This window comes from Cryptotermes secundus, unplaced genomic scaffold (genome assembly GCF_002891405.2).
Source record: "Cryptotermes secundus unplaced genomic scaffold, Csec_1.0 scaffold333, whole genome shotgun sequence".
Taxonomy (NCBI): Eukaryota; Metazoa; Arthropoda; class Insecta; order Blattodea; family Kalotermitidae; genus Cryptotermes; species Cryptotermes secundus.
Genome location: NW_019742965.1, coordinates 1173138 through 1201093, shown reverse-complemented (window position 1 = coordinate 1201093; position 27956 = coordinate 1173138). Strand labels below are relative to the sequence as shown.

Below are 27956 nucleotides of genomic sequence, written 5' to 3'. Positions count from 1 at the left end.
CGCTGAAATTCACCACAGACTCCAACAACAGTGTGGGGAAGAGTGTCTCCACAGACCCATGTGTTTGAGTGGTGTAAGTGCTTCAGAGAGGGCAGAGAGCGCGTGGAGAATGAACTGCATGATCGTCGGCCGCGAATATCGGTCACCAAGCCAAACATTGATCATGCAGACGCACTTATTCGTGAGAATAGGCGCATCACTATCAGGGAACTTGGAGCAATGCTGTCCATCAGTGTTGGTAGTGTAGAAGACATGAAATACCACCTGCACTATTGCAAGGTGAATGCACAGTGGGTACCACGCACTTTGACGGACGTGAACAAAATGGTGTGCATGCAAGTTGCCAGTCATCTCCTACAGCAGTTTGAAGACGAAGGTGATGCATTTTTGAAGTCTATAATGACCACCGATGAAACGTGGGTGCACTACTTCATTCCAAAGTCCCAGCAATCATCATGCGAATGGCGGCATACCAGTTCTCCCAAACCCAAGAGAGTGCGGAGGACCCGTTCAGCAGGAAAAGTGATGGCAACGTTCTTCTGGGACTGGCAGGGGGTTATCCATATAGACTTTCTGACAGATGCCAGAACATTCAATGCAGCTTATTACTCAGACCTCCTGGCAACAGACGTGAAGGAAAAGATCCGATCCAAGCAGAAGAGAGGTGGAAAGCAGGTAGCCTTCGTTCAAGACAATGCACGCCCCCATACGGCCAAAACAACGGAAACCCTCCGGAAATTGAAATGGAACCTTCTGACACATCCACCGTACAGTCCCAATTTGGCACCAAGTGATTTCTACCTGTTCGGAAGGCTCAAATCAGACTTGCAAGGCATGCAGTTTCTGGACGACGCCGTCATCCAGAATGTTCGGGAGTGGATACGCCGCCAACCACAAGTCTTTTTTTTGGGGGGACATCAGGATGCTTCCAGAAAGTTGGAAAAAATGTGTTGACTCCAGAGGGGAGTACGTTGAAGACTGACGTGCAAGTAAGTGTCTGGCTATTTTTTTTTTTTAAATCGGTCCCGGTCATATTTGAACCACCTTGTAGCATAATGGGTAAAGCTGAAAAGCACAAATCAGGTCCCTTCACGATGACTGTGGAGGAACATTAAGCATAAGAAACTGATGAACGGTATAGTAACTAATTTAATGAAATTAAGAAATCAAACAGTGTTATCGGCAACATTATACGTCAGCACAAGGGATTATGGTGTTCCATCCTCAAAAGGTGTACTGGTTGTGCCTTCATAACCACCGTGTGATACTGGCATCCCTGAGGAATGTTGCACTTGGTTGCCCACCTCACATGGTGTAGTGGAGCATCATAACCTACATTTTAAACTACAAGGGTTAATCAAAGCGATGAAATTGAATCACATTTAAATTAAATGCAACCGAGTTACATACCTTCATCACTTTCATCTTGTTCATCATTTTCTCGATCTTCGTCCAATTCTTCATCGTTATTTTCATCGTCGAAGTCATATTCGTCATGTAAGTACGCCGATGAAAACTGAGATTCGTGATGGGATGACATTGTTAATTTTTCTCCATTATGTTTATTCTTCTCGGAATGCGAACATTTTCCGCTTGAATGGCTGGATGTTTTAAAAGACATCCACTGTAATGAACTCATAGGTTCGTTTACTATGGTTTAGTAGGTTCAGTATGACCAAGATTATGCCATCTTACTATTCCAATGTTCCAAATACAAATTACTTTCCTGCCCTTTACATGCAATTAGCAAATTCAATTGCATCTATTCACTGAAGCAACCAGTAACTAAACTAACACATATCTTCTTCTAAGTCCAATTCCAATTCGTTATCCACAACCGCCAAAACCGCCAAAACCACCTAAGCGCACATTTCAACGGCTCCGTTTACAGACACGGATCACAGATGATGGACAACAGTGATCTGGCCACATGTACTATTGTGTACTCTGACATGGTTAGGTGGTCTTAATCAGCAGGCCAATACTGTAATGTCGTGGAAGGGGGTGAGAGAGAAAGCGAAGTTTGTTTATATTTATACAATTGTGTTTGTGTTTTAGGTTATGAGGATACATGCAGGGGCCTTGCAGAATGAAGAAGGAAAAGACTGCCGACAAATCAAGGCCATTTAAATTATAAGTATTTTCTTGTAAACTATTTATATGCAATTCATTCTTGAAGCGAGGTTCAATTCAATTCAATTTTAATTTATTCTGTTGATCCATACTGCTGCAACCATTGGATACAGAAAAGTAAAAAATACAAGTAAAGTAAGTAAAGTACCAGGCCGTGAAGGCCCATAGGGTTGTGAGACGTTGAGGGTCCCACAGTATCTAGACCGATCTAGAAAATCGGCTCGAAGATTACTCCCCAGGAAAATTATTTAATTAATTCCTGGTACTCATTTCTGTTAGAGGCTGAGCAAACCCCAGGGCCTAGTGCGACTGCAAGGATTAGGTCAACAGAAAAAAAATCCACTGACCTCATCGGGATTTGAACCCGCGTCCTTCCAGCTTGTAGCATAGCCCCACAACCACTACGCTACCGCGTGTTTGCAGGAATACAAGACAGTACAATATTAATAAATAATGATAAATAGATAAATGAGACATGCAATCATTAAAAGATTTTGTTGAAAAAATAAAAATAATAAAACTATAAATACTGATACAATAATGTTGCTATTACCATCAGAAATATATCTAGTTTTATGCATAAAAAATTCATAGAATAGAACACTGTAGGTTATAGTTGATGTGGTCTGGTTAGATACCATTGTATACAGAGATGAGCATTTGAGTGAGGATTGCCCCGTGATTGTGGGTAGTTGTTTCTAAGGGACCCAACAGAGGAGGTGTTTCCCTTTCGTGAAACGTGTTCACTAATTTTTAGCATACTGGACGATGAACAAAGTCCAAAACCCAGTAATTATAAGGAAAATTTTAATTATTCAAGAATAATATCAGTTAACAGATTACTCTGTCAGAATGACTGAATGAAATATGTTAGAGGATGGATCGATGGATAGAGTTACTGTATTTGTTTAAGAAAAATATTATTCCTTATAGTATGTTCCAGTGGTATTGTTGAAATGTGTAGTTACGCTTCCATTCTCTCCTCCAGAAGGGATATGATTTGTGAAACACTGTGTACAATGTTAGCTACCTGGGGAATGTTCAGCATGTGTCTAGGAGAAAAGAAATAAGTACATGAAAAATTTCTCAGAAAATAATGTAACTTCAAGTATTCTGATCTTTCAAGGAAGAGATTTGTGGAAACACTGCTGTTGAGTATCTTGTCTAATTTAATTCTGTTATGACTGATTACAGCCCATCAGATTGTCAGCCTGACAGGAATTAATATTCAGAGACAAAGCATAATAGTAAGTATTCTTCTTACAAATGAAGTACTGTATAACATGAAACTTATTATACTATAACTACACAAGAATGACATGTCTTATATCATGTATAATGATCCATGGACACGAAATAAATGAAATGAAATGAAATGAAACATATACAACATATATTCATCTGCCAAACTTTTCTTACAGGGCTTTGTGGAGTTAACAATTGCTCCTCTACGAGATAACTTGCGGAACATTAAGCTTAATGCCAAACAGTGTCGCATTTACCGGGTAATAATAAATGATGCATTTGAGGCACCATTCCAGTATTTTGATCCATTTTTGGATATATGCCAAGGTGACACTAAGCAGTAAGTTTTACATGTATAGTCTTTTATTTCTTTTCTTCCATAATTTTTCACATTACGTTTTTTTTTCATTGTGTGTTTATACGTATGTTATATTTTGTATGCACTCGCTGAATTTGAAATAGAAGTTTCTTAAAAATACAAATGAAAAATGTTCCTCAGTTTGGAGTGGACATATTTTCTAAATACATTATTTAGGATTTAGCATGTCACAGTGTCGTTGATGTTGGTTTATTGCTACAGATTTATCATTGTGTACACAAATGTATTGCTGCAGGGCATATCATAATACAAAACTTCATAGTCATTAATTACTGTTTATTTTATTTCATTAAATACATACCCTGCCAAATAAACATTTCACATAATATGTAAGATTTGAGGCTTTCACGGCGGTGACTATGAAGAAAGCAGTCTTCTGGGATTTGGCACCGTGTATATGTGGTGTTAACCGACGTTTCGGAGGAACGTATCGCCTCCATCTTCAGGGTAGAAGAAAAAGTATAAGAAATCTGCAAGCGACAAGACCGTATTATACTTGTATTATATTATATTTTGTATTGTGTATACAAGACCATGAGAACGGTCTTGTCGCTTGCAGATTTCTTATACTTTTTCTTCTACCCTGAAGATGGAGGCGATACGTTCCTCCGAAACGTCGGTTAACACCACATATACACGGTGCCAAATCCCAGAAGACTGCTTTTTTCACATAATAGTTGTAAATCATAATAAAAGATCACATTCCAGATAATGAGGTGTTATTTACAATTATATAGAGAACATCTGGGGCTTAGTTGGTTGAGGCACTATGCTACAAGCTGGAAGGTCGCGGGTTCAAGTCCCGATGAGGTCATTGGATTCTTTTCAATTGACCTAATCCTTCCAGCCGCATTATGGCCCTGGAGTTGACTCAGTCTCTAACAGAAATGAGTACCAGGAATATACTTGGAATATTCTTGGGGGTAAAGGACAGCCGGCACATAAGGCTGGCAACCTTGCCATTATCTATGAGCCGATTGTCTAGACAATGTGGGAATCTCAACATCTCTCAACCCTATGGGCCTCCACGGCCTGTTACAGGAATACCTTTTTTTTTTTTTTTGCTTAATAGAGAACATCTGTCTTCTCATATATATTTAAGTTAAATCCTCTCACACTTGCACCCATTTGACCTCTTCTAATCAGGTTCCTCATCAGAATTCCAAGTTAAAACACATGGCGTTACAAACAATTTTGATTGCAGGAGATCTTTGGACGTGTACTCCCCAGCTCACTTAGCTGCTGCTCTTCAGATTGACCCTGATAATAATGCAGGAGAGCTGGTCATTAGTATTCCACCAGAGGCAAGCCACGTAGTAGGAGAAGGAAGGGCCCTTCGACTTGGGATTGAGTTCTCCTTAGAGCAACCTCAGGGAGGTGTGCACTTTGTCATCCCTGACTGTGAAGGGACATTAGCTGAGGTGTGCAGCAGGTGCAATCTTTATGAACAGAATTTACTATGTGTCTCAGAATATAAAAACATTATATTTTGTCACTATAATTAACTTTACACTTAAGTGGCCTGTAACCCTGCTGACCCTGACCTTCCAGAAACATACGATGATGCCACTATATAATGACAGTTGCATGGTTTTTGTATTTTCAGTCATATGGCTAAATGAAAGTTGTTTATTGGTAATGATCCACATTATAGAGTTCCCTGATAATTTGAAGGATAAGGTTTTTATAAAAAGACACTCCATGGCTTGAGTCTGCAAGCAAACTATGCCAACCAAACAAGCGACCACCACTTGTCTGCGAAGTTAGTGTCAACTTTAGCAGATAGAGGGTGTCACATGGTCAGCGCAATGAATCCCTGTGGCCGTTAATTTCGGTTTTCTAGACCGGAGTCACTATTTCCTTGAAATAGATCCTCAATTATCCTCACGAGGCTGAGTGGACCCCATTCCAGACCCACTACTTCTCAGAAAATCTGGTAGTGCCGGGAATCTAACCCAGGACCTCTGGATCTTTAGCCAGGAACTCTGAGCACTAGACCACAGAGGCGGTCTAATAAGGTTTTGATAGCATGTTAATGACAGCTTGATTAAGGTCTAAGACTGGCTTTTTAAAAGATGGTCACAAGTGTACTCAGCATTATCCACAATAGATACCATCTTCACTTCTGAGTCAGACTCAATATTTCAGCACAGGAGATTAAAGGTTTAAAATCTCTGTTAATATACCCTCGTCGATTAACGGAGATTTTAAACATAACTGGAAATCAGCAAGGGGATTCTGGTATATCAGGACCAATTGAAATGCAGCAATGACAATTGAGGAAGCTGGTGTTTTTAAATTTTAAATTACATGCAGTGTGACAGCTATGTAAGTGAAATACACCTGATGATGGCCAAATATGGCCAAAACATGTAGTGTGAAAGAAGAAAGACAAAGAATTACAATAAATTGTTGCATTTACGAAGGTATTTATATTATACATATAGAAGTGTAGTGCAACAGGATGCTTAAATATAATATAATTTAATACAGTAAATATGTGATCTTTATTTACACAGATTAAAATTTAATATGTATTCATACATTCAGGGTCGAATTATTTTAAAAATAATTAAACCAATAGTATAATTTACATTAATTATATAACATTTATTCAGACTTAGATATTTTAATGACGTTATTACATCAACATGATATACAGGATTAATATTTAATGTCTGTGATTTTAGAGAGGGGCACATATGTTTACATACGGACATGAGAATTCATCAAGATTATGGTTTCCGTGTGTAGATAGCTTTGCTGAGCCATGTACGTGGAGGTTAGAATTTACAGTAGATGAGAACATGACTGCAGTCTCATGTGGTGACCTTATTGAGGTCGTGTATACTCCTGACATGCGTCGCAAGACATATCATTACCTACTGAACACTCCAACGTGTGCTCCAAATATTGCATTGGCAGTCGGGTAAGTAATAGCGATTTGGGGAGTTATACATTAGTGTCATCATTTTGGCATTGCATATGGACTGATGGATGTATGCACATGCATATGCTCATTTTAGGAATGGAAGATTCCAAAATTCTGGTACATTTTTGTACAACACTTACTGTCATCCTCTTTCATATTAAAATTCTGAGCAAGCTGGTATGTCAGTAGTCCTCTAGACTTGTGTTCAGGGCACATGGTTTAAATCTCTCAGCTGGCTTAGTGGCTATACTGAACAGTTTCCATGAGTGACTGTGTGACCAAATCCCAAGAAATTTCCTAAAAATAAAATCACTTTTTTTTCCCCATTTAACTATATAGCCACTGTATAAAAACATCCTTGATTTAACTATCTAGACATTAGGTTGACTGAACATTGCTCTTAACCTCTCACTACCAACCTGAGTACATACTTTGGCTATGAACACTATCCACACGCTGTCTGTCTGCTTGGACATTCCATAGAAGCTGTTTTTAATACTTCTTTCTGTATTGTACACCTATGCTGTCATATAATTGTAATCACGCAAAACCTGAAAGAATTGCCCTTTGTATTGATCCTTCCAAATCCTGCCTCCACACTGTTCTTCATCACATTCCCTTTTGTAGGATTTCAGGTTTTCACGGGGGTGACTATGAAGAATGCCATATTCTGAGATGTGCACTGTGTAGATCTTGTGTAAACCAATGTTTCAGAGTAACATATCGCCTCCATCTTCAAGGTGGAGAAATCCACAAGCAAGGAACCAGCGTGGCTGCAGCCACCTGCTCACAGATTTTTCTACCCTGAAGATGGAGGTGATACATTCTTCCGAAACATCAGTTCACACAAGACTTACATGGCGTCACATCCCAGAAGATGGCATTCTCCATATTCCCGTTTTATATGACATATAAATTCTGCCATATCATTAAATCAGTGAAATTCTGCATGTTGAAATGCCTATATTTATGTTGATATTTCACAGACCATTTGAAATATTTGTGGATCCGTACATGCATGAAGTGACTCATTTCTGTCTGCCACAACTGATGCCTCTTTTAAAAGTGTCAGCACGATACATGCATGAGGCATTTGAATTTTATGAAGAGACGCTGGCAAATCGGTACCCATATACATGCTACAAGCAAGTATTTGTGGATGAAGTTGATCAAGATGTGTCTGCATATGCCACCATGAGTATTTTAAGGTATAGAATATCATTGTTCCTTTTTAAGTTATGCTGCATTATCAGTTTCAATATTGTTATGCGAACCAATAAAGTATCTGGCAGAAAACTGGTATATTGGGCATCACCTACAAGCAGAGATAGGAAGTTTTCTTATCTCCACCATGTACTTCTGGACTGTAATCTAGTGGATAGCTGGGATGCTATCTTTGCAAGAACAGCAGCCAGAAGATGAAACTGACCATTCACCTCTATCTATTTCTGAGGTCTTGAATATGTGAACTACCTCCAAGTATCCTGTAAGTCTTGACTCTATAATGCTTAGGAAGAGGTGTAAAGTAAGTAAAGTAAAGTTACCCCTGTAACAGGCCGTGGAGGCCCATAGGATTGTGAGATGTTGAGGTTCCCACATTTTCTAGACAGTCGGCTCATAGATGGTGGTAAGGTTGTCAGCCCTACGCACTAGCCACCCTTTACACCCAAGAACATTCCAAGGATATTCCTGGCACTCATTTCTGTTAGAGGCTGAGTCAACCCCAGGGCCATAGTACGGCTGGAAGGATTGGGTAAATTGAAAAATCCAGTGACCTCATCAGGTTTTGATCTCGCAACCTTCCAGCTTGTAGCATAGTGCCTCAACCAACTACACTACCGCATGCTAGGAAGAGGGGTAACTTTATATTAGTACTGTTATGCTCTAGTTTTCTATATTAATGTATATAAATAAATAAACAACACTGGAAAGGTGCAATCCGTACTAGGTACATAAACTTTTCACATGAGTTCTTACATAATACTGGCTAATGATAATATACTTTTACAAAACAATTATTATGAAGATAAAAATGGCCTTATCACTTTTTCAGGGGATATCTAGTATCAAGTATCAGTCAAAACCAATCTATGCAGATGAATGGAAGACAGACACATGTGTGCATGTTCATGATCTCTGTAGTGTTCTTTGCTCATTGTACAAAGAATGGATTGTAACCCTCTCCCTTGCACCATAGCTCAAGCAGTTAGTCGCTGGCTTTCCACCGCGGCGGCCCAGGTCTGGTCAAGTGGGATTTGTGTGGACAAAGTGGCGCTGGGGCAGGTTTTCTCAGAGTAATACGTTTCCCCTGCCAATCTTCATTCCACCAATTGCTCCACAATCACCCTCACCTATCATCTGGGGCTGGTACAATGGGCCAGAAGTGGCCGCAGTACAAGGGACTTAGTCCCACCCCACTAGCATTAAAATGAAACTCTCCCTCAAGTGTCAAATTAAGTAACCGACAAACCAAGCAGTACAGTAACTTGTGTCACTGATGATCTGCATAGCACTTAATTACCTGCATGTTTCAGTACGAACCTGCTGCATTCAATGGCCATCATTGATCAGACATATGTGACAAGGAAAGCTATGGCTCAGGCCATTGCTGAACAGTTCTTTGGCTGTTTCATCTCTATGCAGAATTGGTCTGATACATGGCTACCAAAAGGTATCTCTACATACCTGAGCAGTCTATATGCCAAGAAATGTTTTGGAAACAATGAATACAGGGAGTGGATACAAACAGTAAGTGGAACGTGCAAACACATTGTGAAACATAGATTTTGCCTTAACCCATAAATGCACAAAATCTGTCAGTTTCTCAGAACATGTACACACTGCTTTATTGTGGTTCTGATTCTGCTGCAGGAGCTGCAAGAGGTGGTAAGGTATGAAGAACAGTTTGGGGGAATTGTTCTGGATCCCAGCCAAGCTCCTGCCCCTGTGCCTTCATCTACAGCATCTCCAGCTGCACCCCCACGGCCCCCTGACCCTGGCTTCTATTTTCCTATTAGAAACCTGCATACAATGTCACCCAAGTATTTGGAAGTGTTAAGGAAGAAAGCACACCTTGTCATGCGCATGCTGGAGCATCGCATTGGACAGGAACTCTTGCTACAGGTAAACAAGCATGAAAAGAATTGTGGACTGTATGTGCCTCACGAGTCAGAATCACTCTGTGACAATTTAATCCTGCTTTGAGTGATGTTCAGATATTACCAATAATTCAAGCCTTTATTAATTTTGCATTGTTTTAGATAGTCTACTGAAAATATTGCACTAAAAAATAAAAATAAATATTTGGCAGTTTTTGGGTCCGTACTACATGCATTTATTCTTTCCATTCGCTATACCCATAGCTATATTTGGTTTAATGTACGTCTTGAAAGTAACCACCCATACTTGAATTAGAGCTGTTAGGTTCAGTACCACCAAGTAAAAAAAAAAAAGTAAAGTAAAGCTATCCCTGTACCAGGCTGTGAAGGCCCATAAGGTTGTGAGACGTTGAGGGTCCCACAGTATCTAGACAGCCAGCTCAAAGATGGCGGCTGTGCTTTACTCCCCAGGAAAATTATTTAATTAATTCCTGGTACTCATTTAGTACCACCAAGATGTGTACAAATTTTAGAAATGACTATTGCTGTTACAGCAGTAACACTGCTATGTGTGATAGAATGTTGCAGGTCATATAGGTTCATTGCAGATTGCAAGTAATATGGATGTCCAGTAGGCAGTCATGCTTTGAGACAGACTTCTGTATTCTAATTGTCACCCACAGATGGCAGAGTTGCTCTTTAGATGACATGCATATGCAGTCAGACTTGTTTAAAATGGCATCACATACATAATTTCCACACCATAAACATGAAAATATCATGGTCCCTAAATTTTTCCATATGAATTATGTTTATTTTTCCGTTTTAATGCTGTTCTATTTAAAAGGATTCCCCATTCAAAAGGTACATAACATACACTAGAGAACTAATGTCTTACCCGCTGTTTTTTTTATCAAAATATATGTATTTAACTGCCTGAGTTTGACTTGTTGCTTCATTTACCCATGTTTTAATTTCCTTCAGGTGTATAGTGATAGGATGATGCTCTGGCTTAACCTCCCAGGTGTATCCCTGACAAGCACAGTTTACAGGATAAATCTTCCTGCTCTCATATTACCTCATTCATGTTGACACCAAGTATATAGGTTTTAGAGACAATCTTCATCATTATCAGTCATAGAACCACACATTACGTTTCTAAAAGTTCCATGAAAGATATTTTAAGGACACTTAACTAGTTACAAAAAGTACATCAGTTAATCAGTATGTAAGTGTCAGCATGTTGTGAACAGACTTTAAATGAACTTCGTCATCCAGAAAAGCACACAAGATTTCAGATTTTATAATGCAGGACATTTAAAATCGAGGACTTGATAATTATAAATTTACATAAGGTGACCAACATCAAAGAAGAAAGAAGACACTCAGTTTGTAATTCATGAACTGCAGTATATCAGACTGACAATGAAAGGGAATTGTTATCTGACAACATGATTGTTGAAATAAAATAGGACATTGCTGTGAATAGATTATAACAATGATTGTGTAAAAAAATTGCCACAAAAAAAAGGTGTGATGAACTAGATAAAAGCAGGCATTGTTGGGAATGGGTGTCTGAGAAGGGTTTGCGGTAGTGTGTTAGAGGAAATTATAAAATTATCTTACCTACATTGGTGGTTGTGCATGGATTTGTATAGGAATTTTAACGCTCTGTATTTGGAGCTTCACAAACGCTCAGCAGTTTTTCATCCCAAGAAAGCTGTCATGGGGCATTAGAATGGACAGTGAAATTAAGGTATATGCAAGACATCTCATAACCCTATGCTTGGTAGATTATGTTGTTAAAAGAAAGCATGATGTGATTTTGTGTAACAGTGTTTTGTTTGATCTCAACATGTATACCCATTAATTTAATGTATAATTATTATGATTTTGTATAATACAATAGAAAAGTGAGTTTTGATTCAAATGAGAAATTTCTTATACAGAGTAATTAATTTTAAATCACCTTTTAGGGCTTACTCTATTAAGAAGCTTTCCAGATTAATAAGCAGAGAAATATTATTGCAGAAACATCCCTCCTATATCAACTGAGGCTTTCAGTGCCTGTAGCCTCAGCAGTTTCTTATACGTATTGGAGGATAAAGAATAATAATGAAGTTTTTCGTCATAAGGCACACCATCCTAGAGGAGATATAATTGGATGATTACTGCACTGTGCAGCTATGATGGCTCCTCAGTGAAGTGACAGGCAATTTGATTCTGAGCAACATGCTATAATCCCTGAGATTGTAACTGTTTCTAGGTATTCAATAAGCAGCTTTCCCTGGCATCAAATGGGGCACAGCAAAAGATTGGCAGTGGTTTATGGAGTCATATGTTGATCAGCACAAATGTATTTGCTAAGGCCATTTTCACTGTAACGGGCAAGGACATGGCCGTATTCATTGATCAGTGGGTGCGCACAGGGGGCCATGCCAAATTCCATCTCAGCTTTGTGTTCAACAGAAAACGGTACGTAATATAGAAAACGTTACTTGAACAAAATACTGGCTTTTTTTTATTGCTAGTGGGGTGGGACTAAGTCCCTCGTACTGCTATACCAGCCCCAGATGATAGGTGAGGGTGATTGTGGAGCAATTGGTGGAATGAAGATTGGCAGGGGAAACCGAAGTACTCTGAGAAAACCTGCCCCAGTGCCACTTTGTCCACCACAAATCCCACTTGACCAGACCGGGGATCGAACCTGGGCCATGGCAGGGGGAAGCCAGCGATTAACCGCTTGAGCTATGGTGTGGCCTTTTTTATGCCAACAGTATGTGGTGTTCCCAAGCGGTCACCCATCCAAGTACTAACCACGCCCAATGTTGCTTAACGGCAGTGATCGAACAAGAACCAGTGTTTTCAACATGGTATGACCATTGGCTAAAGACTGGCTTAGTTACTTTAGACCAGTGGTGACTAGTCCTTTCTTGCATGAGGGATAATTTAAAATGCTGAGAGCCATACCTGGACCATATGCCATATAACAATAAAATTTATATTAAGAAAAATTTTGAAGTATATTCTCAGTGAACAGAAATTACTAGTATTAATACACACAAATACACATGCATACCACTGTTCTTACAAATTTTCTAGTCAATGCATGCAATTTAAGTGCAGAGGTGAAACTTGATAGTGACTCGTGTATGTTCGAACTCTGTGGTGGGGCCAGCCTGTCTGTTTTCTCTGTCTTATGCATGAAAATGCTAACTCTCTCTCTCTCTCTTTCCTCCCCCACCACTACAGAAGTAGACAGACTGATAATAGCTTTCAACTGAATAACAAACGTTTCCTGGAATTTATTTGTCTACTATTTTCTTCGTGAATGTACATTACTTGTCAGTATATGTCACTGCCCTTAGTATTGTCATGTGAAGGGTAGTACATGTGACAAAAATGATGGGTTCTAGTTCGGATGATTGGATATATTGGCACCTTGGTTACAGCCTCTCTCAATCACACACAAATACAGGCGATACAGTGCTATCACTGATTTACACACTTTACATTTCACCACTGCACATGCAGTAGGATTCCAAATCTTCACTAGTCATCCCCTGGCAACGCATCTCAACTGAGAAACTATAACAGTCTCACTGGATCGCACACTCCCAATATCACTGTACTACTGCACATATAAAGCCTTCTATTTCATATGCAGAATCTTCACAGGTTGACCTTCTGTATTCTTCTGTACTCCTGGTTCCAGTTCGCTCCTCTCATGCTTCCGCAAGTCAGAACTCAGGACTCTGTCGCACGCACTCACTGTTCCAACTCAATCTCTTCTCATGATTCCACCACTACTATTTCTCTCGCTCTACTGCAACTGCCCTCAACTGAACTCTGAACTCAACTGAACTGGGACAGTCAAAGCATCACAGTAAACACATGTCAAGTGACTGTCACCCACTACTGTTGTGTGACATCACAGCATGCATGTTGCATAGCAGTGGCCCATCCGTGGACATAGAAAACATTGCTCCGTACTGTTGGCCACATGTGTGTTGCAGGCGTTGTCTAGCAACCGCCAATGTTTACAGATTCACTGCCTAGCAATGGGTCTACACGCCACAGTATTTTTGTTTTTGAACAGACTCAGTTACATCCTTTTCTGATAGTGAGAGACCACAGTAATGCACACAACTGTAAGAAAGGTATGAGATTCTGACTCCTTTACAGGAACACTGTGGAGCTAGAGATTCGTCAAGACGCAACTCAACAGAGAGGGATCAGGAAGTATGTGGGGCCACTCCTTGTTACCATTCAGGAACTGGATGGAACTTTTAGGCATACATTACAAGTGGAAGGCACTGTTGCCAAAGCTGATATTACCTGCCATTCGAAAAGTCGGCGTAATAAAAAGAAGAAGATTCCACTCTGTACTAGTGAGGAAGTGGATATGGACCTCAGTGCCATGGAGTGAGCAACAAGTTCAGATGTTTCTGTTTGTCAGTGTGCTATAACTGTTGCAGTTATATATATCAGAAGGGATGACAGGATTTATTCCTGTTAGTTAGCCATTTCACATGCAACTTGCTTTTTTAAACCTTTAAGAGTTTCATGATATAATATGATGACAGGATGTTCATATACTGTAAATTATTCAGAAATCATAGCTAAATCTAAGAAATCTGTTTTTATGCTACAAAACCTTGATGAACAGTCTGCAATAAAACTTGCATGAATACTATACAAGATCTGGCAATTAAATAACTTGACTGAATCTATAATATATATATATATTGTTGCTAACCATTATTGACTGTCACCATCAAAGAACTTGTCTTTTGTCTTCATACTTTTATTCCAACATTAGCAACATAGTACATTAAAAATAAATAAAGGAAAGGAATATCTTAAAATTTGAGGTTTCAAGGTGATGTGCTTTGACATTGGCCTATCTGTCCGAGTCTACAGTGCTGCATAATTCCACAAACACTTAATACTTGTTTCTGATCATAACAGTGCTGATTCACCAGTGCTGTGGTTACGTCTGGATCCTGACATGACTCTGCTTCGCTCAACATTCATAGAACAGCCAGATTACCAATGGCAGTACCAGCTGCGTCATGAGCGAGATGTAACTGCACAGATGGAAGCCATTTCTGCTCTTGAGCGGTACCCAACACCTGCAACTAGATTGGCACTTACAGACACAATTGAAAACGAGCAAGCATATTACAAAGTACGCTGCCGTGCCGCCCACTGTCTCACTAAGGTACGAGTATGTTGCTAATAGATCGAAGGTATTACAAGGGTACATTATTTTTTGTTATGTAGTGTAGTTGGTTGAGGCACTATGCTACAAGCCAGAAGGTGGCGGGTTCAAGTCCCGATGAGGTCATTGGATTTTTTTCAGTTGATCTAATCCTTCCAGCCGCACTATGGCCCTGGGGTCAACTCAGCCTCTAATAGAAATGAGTAACAGGACTTAATTAAATAAATTTCCTGGGGAGTAAAGCGCGGCCAGCACGTAAGGCTGACAATCTTACTGCCATCTTTGAGCCGATTGTCTAGATAATGTAGGACCCTCAACGTCTCACAACCCTATGGGCCTTCACAACCTGTTACAGGGATAGCTTTACTTTTTTTACTTATTACTTTATCATTTCATCACTTTACTTGTGTTAGTAAGACAGGATACACCATTGAGTTATTACTCCCTTTTTTCCCCCCCACATTTCTCATAAATGTAATAGATTGATTCTTAGCTTATTTCATAACATAAGTCATAAAGAGTCAAATGAGATGGGAAAATGGTCCTGACTTGTTAGTGGGTAAATATTTTGATGGAAGTGGCTGTGTAATATTTGAAGATACTATCACAGGCTTCACTTTGAGAGGACTACAGAATACCGCACACTCTAAATATAACATTTACAATGATTAAATCAAGATGTATGAGTTGGGTAGGATGTGTTGCACATGTGGCAGACACATGAAATGCATACAAAATTTTGAAAGAAGAACTACAGAGAAGAAACCACAGATATGACAGACACAGGCATAAACCTAAAGACAAGATTTAAAAGTATAGGATACATTGGTGGTCATTTGTAAAAAAATCGTGAAAGTTTATGTTCCATAAAGGCATGGAATTTTTTTTTATCAGCTGAACAGCTACCAGTTACCCACTGCTGAAAGAGGATTATAGATCATGAAGTTAGTTTAGAAAATGTAATTTATTTGTGTAGCAGTGATTTTATTGAAGTCACTGTTGGTTTTTTTCTTTCTATTTTTGCAGGTTGCAAATGCAATGGTGGCAAACTGGGCTGGACCTCCTGCTATGCTTGCAATTTTTCGTAAATTGTTTGGGTCCTTCTCCTGCCCACACATTGTCAGGCAGAATAATTTCACCAACCTACAACATTATTTTCTTCAAAAGGCAAGATATTTTTCCCCAACCAGTGTCATAAACCTTGTAGTGAATCTCTAGATCCTCTTTTCTTTTTCAAGTGTTTGTGGTAACTATAAATTGTATTCCTACAGGGGGATTTCAGCTTCTTCTCTTGTAATTTCTTTAATAATCTGTATTGGCAAATTTTATGGTCTGTTCTCCCACTGATGATATTCAAAGTTAACAGAATATGTACTCTGCTTAGAACTTGTTTTGTTGATCAGTGACTAAGACTAGCCCTTTGTAATGGGACCTACTGAGTAGGATCTTTTCTTCCCTTACATGTGATGAAGGAAATGGATTGTGTTTCTGAAATGTGAAATGTTACACATATCAAATATACCTCAATAATGTCTAGTCTAAGTTTTGTCTAGATTGTAAATTGAATAGAAACTAACTTGTATGAACCATTTATAAAAATGGGAATGCTAGTGTTGCAGTTCAATAATAGTATGTGAGAAAACTTACAGCACCTTAAGGTGACCCATTTGAGGTCAAAACCTGTAGTGCTTGCTATATAAATAAATAAATAATAAAGTACTGTTGCGTTGAAGAAAGCAGTCTTCTGGGATTTGGCACCGTGTATATGTGGTGTTAACCAACGTTTCAGAGGAACGTCGGTTAACACCACATATACACGGTGCCAAATCCCGGAAGACTGCTTTCTTCATAGTCACCGCCGTGAAAGCCTCAAATCTTACATACTGTTGCGTTGATGGTAAAAATTGTGTATAGTATTACCAACTATATTTTCCAGACTATTCCAGTGGCAATGGCTGGACTAAGGAACACGCATGGAATCTGTCCGCCAGAAGTGATAAGATTCTTGTTAGATCTGTTCAAGTATAATGATAACAGTAAGAACCGCTATTCTGATAATTATTATCGGGCCTCATTAGTGGAAGCTCTGGGAGCCACAGTCACCCCTGTAATCTCTGTGGTGCAGCAAGGGTATGTCATTATTATTTTGTATATAGCCACTCACATTCATATTTCTTGCATAAAGCTAACTTGTCTGCTCATACAGAAAATTTTGCATTGTAATTTCAAAACTGTTTTTGTTGTTCATGGTTGTCAGTTGCATTTAATGTCTTTTTCTTTGATGCACTGTTTGTGAGAGGGATGGACTGACATTGAATTGTTTTCTATATGTAGCATGCCCATGCAGAAAAATCTACCCTGCAGTTTAAGTAACAATTTTTGTTTTCTCTGGTGGCTACCAACCACTTCATGTCTCCAGGTTTTTGACTCAGACAGGACCTTCATTACTATGAGCTATGTGAAGGTTACGTACTCACTGTCATCACAGCCCCAGTGTTTACTTATGGAGAAACAAATGACAAAGTACACTGACTTGGGTTTTTTTCTTTTTTTATATTTAATTTTTGTCTAATACACCATTTGGAAGAAACAAACCGTGATATGCACACAGGCAGACAGAAGTTTGACTACTGTGTATGTGGATTTAACTTAAACTTAATTTAATTTACCTTATTTAGCATTGAATGTCTGCCTTTAGAAATTATTATTTTATTATATTATAATTATTTAAATAGTAACCTGGTACACTATGGAGATCCCTTTCTTTAATCAAGTATTTACAGTTTGGTAATCATGTTATAATATTGGAATTCCAGAATTGTTACTCGTTTAAATGCATGTATTAAATAAAGAAGAAGAAGAAATAAAATGTATCATCTTTAAGAAACTTGTTTCAGATAGTGGTACAATTTGAACTGTCAGATGAGCAGTCACCAGCCACTGTTTACAGATTTTGTTACATAACTACAGTTGATATGCAGTCATTATTACAATACCTACATTAGTATGATATTATTATTTGAAACCCAGTCAATATTTACAGTTCTTCACTACAGCCCAGCTACTAGAGAAATCTGGCCACAATTTCTGTGCTAGTACCCAGCTGCTGTTTCAACCACAAAATTTAATCAAACATATATGAAATTCATCGCAGAGTTAATGATAATTGATTTTGTTATACAGAACTGCTATCACAGCTGAATCATTGTCCTCTGACACAAAGTTCGTACTGGAGGAAATAACGCGATGTTTGAATCTAGAAAAGTTGCTTCCATGTTACAAGTTTACAGTATCGGTTGCCTGTCTCAAGGCAATACGCAAGTTACAGAAGTTTGGCCATCTGCCAAGCAACCCTTCACTCTTCCGCAGCTATGCTTCATATGGACAATTTATTGGTAAGTACAAGGGCTATTCAGAAAGTAACCTCCATCTATTTTAGGCAACTAATAAAGGAAAAGGGGACAGCTTGCGCATGCAAGGTAGAATCATGACTCATTGCCTTGTAAACCATCATACATCTGGTCACCTGGTGTTTGTTCTTGTCTCTACAGAGTGAGTTGTGATGTGTCCTGCAATTGATAATCCTGCCAGTTGCAAAATTTGCTCTGTTATCTGTTTCCTTCATGCTTAAAAATATGAGTGGTATGCAAATCCATCGTGAATTGTGCATAGCGGTTGTTGGCCAAAATGTAATGAGTGAAGGAACTGTAAGACAGTGCCGTAGGATATTCAAAGATGTACGAAGAAATGTTCATGAAGAGGAGTGAAGTGGTTGGCCAGCCATCTGTAGTGAGAGATGATCTTGTTCAAAGTGTCAACTGAAAAATTTGTGAAAGAAGGTGCTTCACAGTTTCAGAACTCTCATGTGAATTTCCACAAATTTCTCACTCTATTCTCTATGAGATTATCACATTTAGGCTATGCTACCACAAGGTTTGCACAAGATGTGTGCCCATGGGTGTGCGCAAAATGCAGAGAATGGCTTTGGCTTTGACTCTTATAGAGCGATACCACAAAATGGTGGTGAATTTCTCAATCACATTGTATGAGTAACATGTGATGAAACCTGGCTTTTATTTGTGAACATTGAAACCAAAAAGCAGTCAAAGCAGTCGATGCACATACATTCACCAAAGAAGCCAAAAAAATTTAAACATACATCTGCCAGAAAGGTGATTGATGGTGACCATTTTCTGGGACAGGAAAGGAGTGCTGATGGTGGAATTCATGCAATAAGGAACAACAATAATGTCAGAAGTGTATTGCAAAACACTAAAAGAACTGTGTAGGGCTGGACGTTCAGAATAAAAGGTGTGGGATGCTGACATCTGGTGTAGTGCTCCTCCTGAAAGTGTGCATCTGCATACAGCTGCTCACACTCAAGCACTGCTGGAGCATTTCAGTTTGGAGTTGTTTGACCACCCTCCTTGCAGCCTTGATCTCACTCTGATCAATTACCACTCTGAAGAACTGGTTGCAACCACAGTGCTAAACAATAATGCATTAATGCAATGTGTCAAAATGTGGCTGAGCTCACAGGCATACAAAAACTTATTCCCTGATACAATAGGTCCCTTTAATTCCAGAAGTGACTGTGTTCCGAAGTAGCTTAAGTATGTACATATTCTTTGTATATAATATTTTTTTTCTCATTGCTTGTTTTGTTAACAGCTCACCAGAGGTTACTTTCCGTATAGTCCTCGTAGTATGTATGGTAGTAGTCGTACATTGAGTTATAACATTTGGTATAGAGTAGTAGTGACTGAAATTTAAGTGAAGGGATAATGTTAACCCTTTCAATACTGACTTCCAAATATCCTAATAGAGCAACATACAACACAGCACTTTCTGTTGCCATTTATTATTCAGTTAAATTTGGACAGTATCAGAAAATAATAGGGCTAAAGCTGCTGATATAAGAGTGAGAGATGTTACACTATGAACACACATAACAAAAAAGAAGCACATACAAAATTTGCACTAAACCTCATGCAAAAAGACCAGTGGGTGAATAATATTAAAATTGATCATCAAGAAATATTTATCATATACATCTTCCATGGTGTCCATTTCAGTTTACAAGTTTAATCTCATAAAACTATGCATGCCTTACAGTCTGTATTTTTATAACACCATATATATATTTCAGCATTAAAAGCCATTATCAGTGCCTAGGTACACTTGGAACATGTAAGACAAATGAGATCTTTTGATCAGACCCCATACGTATATTTCATACAGTGAGTATGTTTGAGGGTCCTTGGGCATACTGTCATTCTTGTTCCTTCTGTTAACGTTTCTGGCCATAAAATATAAGACCATAAGTCAAAAAGGGCGAGGCAAAATTTAATTAGTACTGTCAAATGTGATAACTTTCTGAAAAACCTTTTTTCTCTTGTTGTACAGATGTGCGATTGGCTGCTCTGGAAGCTCTGGTGGATTTTACTAAAGTAGATGGACGATGGCCAGATCTGGAATTTCTGCTGGATTTGGCAGAGAATGACCCAGAGCCTTTAGTACGTCATCAGTTGATACGGATGTTGGTTGAAAACCCTCCTTTTGAACGTTCACATAAACATAGATTGGATAAGGAGGAACTTGCTGAGAGGCTATGGAATCTGATCAAGTGAGTAACCATCAAAAATATTTTCAACTTCGTCACTAGAATTACATCTGAATACTAAATCAAATGTCATTCCATAGTATAATGTACTAGGGCTGAACAAACTGTCCATAAGTTCACTGTGCTATTTCCAGCTGTATGCTGTCACATGATTCACGCCTGCGATGCGATTTTGTCGATCTCTACTATGTTCTGTATGGGACACGGCGACCTCTTTGTATTCCTATTCCTGAATTGGCGGCCATCCTCAGTGTTAAACATGAACGACATGCCAGCCCAGTGCAGGACAAAGAGGTAATTAAGTTTATTCCATTTTCAGTAATCTATATGTAACATAAACAGAAATAAGAACAGATGCTGGAGTATATATACCACCTTTATATAAATGGTGTTATATTATTTTACATTTGTTTCTGCCTGTGATGCAGAATTTATTGCTCTAGAAGCACCACTAGTAGCTTGTTTGTTTTTTGCACAAAGTGGACCCATAACAAGGAAGCAGTAACTGCTTTGTCTCTTTGTTGAGTTGTTGCTGATCGGCAGTGGGTCATGAGAGACTGTCAAGCAGCAAGCTTGGGCTCCTACAAAAAACTTCAGGACAACAGCACAGTGAACCAAAGAACAAATCAACAAAACCATAAAATAAATGCATGCATGGCAACAGCACAATAAACCATATAACACAGAACAGTCTGAGGTAAGTACACAGAAGAAAAGCAAAACAGCATTACAGCAGAGCAGCAGATTCCTTCTTCACAACCACTTGTACACCTGATGATGGCCAGTTGGGCTGAAACATGTAGTGATATACAATAAAGAGAAGACAACAAGTGAATATTAACTGAAGTTGCAAATAGACAGCAAGAAGTGGAACACAAAGTCAGATCTATACAGTGTATCAGGATGCTGCAATGTGATATTAAAGAACTTAATACTGTCTACTTTTAAGCTGATATTGTTAAAATGGTCAAATCATGAAGATTGCAATGAGGCAAGTAGTATGTATGAAAATGCAGTATTTCATTGAACACTGATCACTAGTAATAACCCTTTGACAACAGCAAACTTCTGCTTCTGTCATGTTTGTATTGAACTTATACTCCATTAATGAACCTGGGCACATTTCACTTTCTTGTGATAATCACTATTGGGTAAGCTTTTATTCAACACTGATCTTAAGTAATCACCACCATGTTGGGCTCTATTGAACATAGATCCCTGGTAATAACTTGTAGGTTGAACAAATTTCCATTAATCATTTTAAGATGAATTTATACTTAACAGTGAGCAAGCTCTCTCAAATAAGTTAAATATTGCTCTCCAGTATCATCCTCAGGTGGGCTTCTGTTGAACACAGATCTTCTATAATCATACCCAGGCAGGTTTCTTTGTAACCTCGATATTCAGTAATCACCATCATGCATGAGTCTCTTGGACACTGATCTCCATTAGTTCCCCTAGGCATGTTTCAGTTGAACAATCTCCATTAATCCTCAGATGAATTTATATTCAACACTGATTTCCAGCAATAATTCTCAGGCAGGTTTCTCCTGAACAATGACTTTTAATCAGTTGTCATCAAGCAGACAACCATTGCATACTGTCTCCTGTAATCGTCCTCTAGTCATAATCCCTGGATGTGTTTCTGTTGAACCCAGCTTGTAGAGATCAGCAAACAATTTCAGGTGCTGACATAACTAGGAATTGACCTAATATTAATACCTTCTGACTGCTTGAGGAGTGCTCTATACCAACAAGAAACAACAACAACAAAGCCTGTAATAGGAAACTTAGAGGATGATACAGGATTGGGAGGTTTACAGGACAAATCTGCAGTGGATACAAAATCGACCAAAATTGTTCTTAATGTCTGCAGGTGAAACCTGTTCTTCCTCTGATTCCTTTCGTGAATGCATCCAATGATATGGAGTCTGGACCGTCTGCAAGTGGTCTGAAACGCAAAGCGGGGTCTCCTCTGCGAGAGACAGAAGTCCTGACTGATGACAACAATCTTGGCTTGGTCACGGTTGAGATTGTTGCAGGAGATGAGGGCAGCAAAGTTAATGTCAAGGTATGAAAAATGAAACTGAATAAAATTACTGCATTCTTGTACAGTAATTTCATTCATATCATGGTGACCTATGATTCTCGTATTTTGCCTTGAAGAAGTTGAGAAAATATTGAGAATCTAAATGAAGATTTCTGAATTTATTATGCTATCTTTACAGGAATTTCACAATTTAAGCATCACACAATATTGCTAGCATAGTGAAATCAAAGTTATAATAGGCTGGGCATGTAGATGAGATTGAGAATTAAGAATACATATTGAATTTTGATGAGAGACCTCTTATAAAATAGTTACTTAAAAGACTGAGGAGTTAGTGAGTGAGTAGGTTTATAGGCATGTCAGCATTTACAGCTATATGTGCCTGGATAACAGTAAAGTTAAAACATCCTGTACTAAACCCAATATAAGATTAAATAAAGTTAAAACATCTGTCACACTGCAGGGTAGTCTACCAGCGTGTAAAATTGTATGAAATGGCAATAAATGTTTGGTTAAAAACTGACATTAAAACATGCTGCATATAGGTCAATGAGATCCTAAAAGATGAATACTGATAAATTGACTGTTAGAATAATAAAATATATACCTACCTGTATACCATGAAGGTACACTACAATAATCATCTGCTAAAATGATGCTTAACATGCCATGGAGATTGAAGGTTTGGCATTCCTTATCATAATGTGTACATAGCCACATGATCTGTAAAATGGTAAGAGGGCACAAACGGGTGCCAGCTCACCTTGCAGCAAACGTCCATGTCTCAGGCAGGTGCGATCAATCCAAAGGTATGTAAGCATGGCTCCCTCCTTCCTGATGGAGTGTAAGGAGGACTGCCACACCTCAGTGGATGCCTTTCTTGTCCACAGTTATGCTGTGTATGGATCCATTTATCTTGCCAAAAAGAGATATAGCATGACAAAGATATGTATGAACATCACTGCCAAGAACTCCATCTGGTGTCAAGTCACTAAGCAAGGCTGCCTCTTAGTACCTGTGGGCTGTGTTGACTGTGTCACTGCTGAGCAGGCCTGCATGACCATACACTCAGCAAAATACAGCAGACTTCCCTGCCTTACTGATGGTGAACACTTGGTGCTGAATCCCCATAATGACCAGATATTCAGGTGTGTAACTGTGGCAACTCTGTAAAGAACTTTAGAAGCATGTACAGAGAATGTGAAACTCCCATGGTTGACAGTGGTATGTACAGCATAGAGTTTAAGGTCCCACAAGGTGCACCGTGAACAAACGATTCATCAGTGTAAACCACTGTTGTAGCCCAGATAGGAGGACACAAGTTCCACAAAAAAGTGGCAATACATAAGGGCAGACATTTCACCTCTCATGTACCTTGGCTAGTTGAAGCATACAAGGAAGAACAGGTGAGAGCCTAATGGCAATAATACATAGCACATGTATGTGAAGATGCTGAGGGAGGTTGTGGATGTGCATGCCCACAGGTCAAGGAGCTGTCACATGTAATTCATACCTGTTGGCAGTGGGTCAGATAAAAGACCACGCCGTAGGATGGATGACTGTGTTGAGTTGCCAGCTGTGTCCATAAGAACAGAGTAGACGATTCCTCTGCAAGGCAAGAGCCACTTGAGCCAGCTGGTGTGGAAATGTAGAAGCAGATTGAATCCCAGTGTTGTGGACAGAATCAATTACAGAGAGTTTGGGCTTTGCTCCAAAGCTGCACATGAAGCTGACATTGTCTATTTTCAAACAGATCAAGGTACAGTCTCCACCCCAAGATCTACTACTACATGAAACTTTTAAAATATTCAGTGACCATTAACGCTTATCTTGGAGATATCTCATGTGACATTCCTGTAAAACCTGAGGACGTGGGAGTATGTAACATTAAGATGAATCTTAGGAAAATCGGTTGTGAGGCAGGGAATTTGATGGTGCTGGCTAAGGATGGTGAACAGTAGTGGGTTTTCATAATAGTGGTGGTGAACCTTCATATTCTACTTAAAGTGAATGAGTGAGTTAGTTGATTCCAAATAATTACTCATCTTTACAAGTACCTACTACTTTCAGTCTGTGCCTCTATCAGATATCTTGTATATGTGAGTGTATTTGGTGATTATGTGGTGCAACATAACAAACTGCCATTGACAAATGTATCATGAAAATATACAAGAAATATTTTCACACATAATTCTGCTATCTCACACAGTAGCAACTGTCACAAGAGTATTTCAGTTACCATCGTCAAATAAAAGGAACAATTTCTTATTATTTATGTTAAATTTGTTGTCCTTTTTCAGACAGAACCTGTTGTATATCATGGAAACCCATAGTTATGGCATTATGGGGAAAGAGCCAATCAAAATAATATTGTATTAACAATGAAATATTTTAACAAGTTCATATTTTTAATCATCTAATACAGGCTTGCCCAACATTTTCAGGACTAAACTACTCTGAAGTACATTTTTACTTTAAAGTTTCTTCCAGTGTTTCTCTTCCCCCCCCCCATAATGTTAATAATTTTTGTCATGTAGATATACAAGGATTGGGCAAAATAATGGAAACACTATACATACTGAAAGGAAGCAGTCTTCTGGGATGTGGCACCATGTAGATATTGTGTTAACCGACGTTTCGGAGGAACGTATCGCCTCCATCTTCAGGGTAGAAGAAAAAAGAAGAAAATTCATGAGTGAGGAACCAGCGTGAGGTGTTAAAAGACTAATGTCGAGATGAATAAACACAGCTGTATAAGAGCAGGAAGATTAGGGTGAGGGGCTACATGGGAAATCAGTAAGAGAGGAGAGGGGAAGGGTCTGGGGAGGTGGGCCAGCAGGTAGCAGGCCAGAGCAGGTATAGAGTATTGTGTGTGTGTGGGGGGGGGGAAAGGCAAGGTTAATTGGAGGGCATTAACCCTGAAGCTTCAGGGCTGCGATGCGAGTGGGGCATGGACCTGCGTGGCCGTGTGGATCTGGTGTCATGTCTCGGGGGTTTCTTGAGGGAACAGATGAGAGGCTTCCATGTCTTGCTGAGATAAAACCCCACCTCTCTGTTCATATTGTCAGGATGGAGTTCAATCTCAGTGGCATCCCTAATGATGTGATATCCAATAACACTTGGTGGTGGCATACACTGGTTCCTTGCTCACAGATACGTTCCTCCGAAACATCGGTTAACATTAGTCTGTTAGCACCTGCTTACACTGGTTCCTCACTCTCAGATTTTCTTCTTTTTCTTTTCTACCCTGAAGATGGATGTGATACGTGCCTCTGAAACATCGGTTAACACAACATCTACACGGCGCCACATCCCCGAAGACTGCTTTCTTCAAATAATGACCAGATTACACATTTTATTAATGACAGTACAGAGGAAAGTGAATGTGTCAAAAACTGTAAAATTCTAGCGTAAAGGAACAAGATACTTCACAAAATCCCTAAAAAGTCAAAAGATTTTTTACTCAGCCTAATAGTGAGAAAGATGAGTCATACTTTAAAAAATATGTTATACAAATTTTCAGGATCCTTCATTGAATGGTGCTAATCTTGCTCCTGCCTCAAAAGTCCGTGTATTGGAATCAGTGAAGGTAAGAATTTAAAGAGCATGGCACTCAGGTGTTCTTGAGTAATTCCTACAGTGTCCAGCTTTTAAAAAATTACCACAGAACTTACATCAATACTGTTACCCTATGCTTGTATTAGTGTTCAGCTGCCAAGACCACATCACAATAAAGTATATGGAAGCAAAGTCACTATTAAAACAAATATGCTAATGAAGGTATGTCAGGAATATTGATGTAAGACATGAATATACTACATTAAACACATTAACAGTATATCCTATATATGATGAACTCAAAGCCCTCCTGTCATGTCTACTTTCAATGTCACAGAAGTACTGACCTCCATTTTCCTTGGCAAGTAGTTAAATCCTCTATGCTTCATACTTCCATTTCTTATCATTTATTATGTCCATTAAATCTTTTCTTGAACATATCTTCTTCATATGAAATACTGTGCAGTGTAAGCCATTCTTGCATTTTGTCTTTTCCAAGACTTTGTTCACAATTGTTCCTTTTTCTGCTGTTTTATTAAACACTGTTGACAACAACTGCAGTTGGAAGAAGTAGGTTTTCTGCAAAATACATTTCATTATATGTATTGGTAATATTCTCTTTACATAAGAACAAATTTTGTAATTTGGCACAAATCTGTTTTCATTGCCAGCAGGTACTACTGCAGAACATTTTTTCACATTTCACTCCAAAATTCCTTAATCTGTCTGAGATATTTGTGATGCCAATACACAGCATCACCTTTCTGTAAGTATTGCTTTATTTTCCCTTCTTTGATATATAAAATCAGTCTCCTTCAGAATAACATGAGGAGTTGATTTTTTAAAATGAGATAGTTCAGGACCGCTATTATCAACTGCAACATTAGCATTTAACCTCTATAGCAGAACTGAACATTCCACCTTATTACACATGTATTTCTTCTTTTCCTATTTCTGCTTTTTGCTTGGGGTCACCAATGGACCTTATTCTGTTCTCTTTAGAATTTGAAAACACATGCACAAGGTACCCATTGCTATGGAAGTTTCACTTGCAGCCCATCTCACTTTATTTGCAATTTTGTGTTTCTATACAGCTCAAAATATTTAAAACACTTTGCTGCTCTTGATTTTCAGTTCCTGACCACATTTTCCTCTTCATAGTAGAAGCTTCTGCCATTGTGTTAAAATATCACATACAATGAAAGAAACTGTAACTATATAATTAAAACTGATAATACTGTGAATGGAAACATAATAATAAACTGTAAATAAAACTACACATGTACTTCAAGTGAAGCCAGAATCTTTAAATGTAACAGAGGGCATTTTAAATCACTGATCCACATATTTGTGGCACATTAGACTGCACTTATTGTATGCATTGAGCTCTAACCAGCACCATTACATTAGTGAGCTAGCTTTCAGTAATTAGGAAAGAATTCATACTTAAGGAAAAGAATGCTTTTTCTCTCATGATATAAACTAAAAAAAGGATGCATCTCAAATCTGAAGTAATATGGTATACACTCAACTCTCGATTATCCGGGATAATGGTGGGGATGGAAATCACGATTAATCGAAAACCCGGTTAAGACAAATTTTATTGAAAGTAGTACTGTAATACTGTACCTTCATAATACTATAGGCCTACCTGTATTTAAATTTATTCAACCTCATTTTTATGTCATCTCATGGCCTATTTAATACTTTTTTT

The 27956-nt window shown here is 38.6% G+C and overlaps 2 protein-coding genes and 1 pseudogene across 2 annotated transcripts in view; 1 reads left to right on the top strand and 2 right to left on the bottom strand.

Moving 5' to 3' along the window:
* Positions 1 to 1898, bottom strand: part of LOC111873470 (sin3 histone deacetylase corepressor complex component SDS3) — a 10391-nt gene extending 8493 nt beyond the window's left edge. Inside the window, exon 1 of the mRNA XM_023868216.2 lies at positions 1411 to 1898. Within this exon, the coding sequence (XP_023723984.1) occupies positions 1411 to 1639 (229 nt within the window). The 5' untranslated portion in view covers positions 1640 to 1898. The remainder of the gene's footprint in view (positions 1 to 1410) is intronic.
* A 79-nt stretch (positions 1899 to 1977) lies between these two features.
* LOC111873454 (transcription initiation factor TFIID subunit 2) overlaps positions 1978 to 27956 on the top strand; it is a 29487-nt gene continuing 3508 nt past the window's right edge. The window contains exons 1-18 of the mRNA XM_023868190.2: positions 1978 to 2133; positions 3326 to 3380; positions 3555 to 3718; positions 4962 to 5178; positions 6448 to 6686; positions 7676 to 7897; positions 9224 to 9437; positions 9561 to 9812; positions 12054 to 12262; positions 13973 to 14212; positions 14759 to 15011; positions 16038 to 16178; positions 16948 to 17141; positions 18195 to 18406; positions 20418 to 20637; positions 20769 to 20928; positions 22511 to 22705; positions 26208 to 26273. Of these exons, the coding sequence (XP_023723958.1) occupies positions 2072 to 2133; positions 3326 to 3380; positions 3555 to 3718; positions 4962 to 5178; positions 6448 to 6686; positions 7676 to 7897; positions 9224 to 9437; positions 9561 to 9812; positions 12054 to 12262; positions 13973 to 14212; positions 14759 to 15011; positions 16038 to 16178; positions 16948 to 17141; positions 18195 to 18406; positions 20418 to 20637; positions 20769 to 20928; positions 22511 to 22705; positions 26208 to 26273 (3315 nt within the window). The 5' untranslated portion in view covers positions 1978 to 2071. The remainder of the gene's footprint in view (positions 2134 to 3325; positions 3381 to 3554; positions 3719 to 4961; positions 5179 to 6447; positions 6687 to 7675; positions 7898 to 9223; positions 9438 to 9560; positions 9813 to 12053; positions 12263 to 13972; positions 14213 to 14758; positions 15012 to 16037; positions 16179 to 16947; positions 17142 to 18194; positions 18407 to 20417; positions 20638 to 20768; positions 20929 to 22510; positions 22706 to 26207; positions 26274 to 27956) is intronic.
* Positions 12556 to 12674, bottom strand: LOC111873473 (annotated as a pseudogene).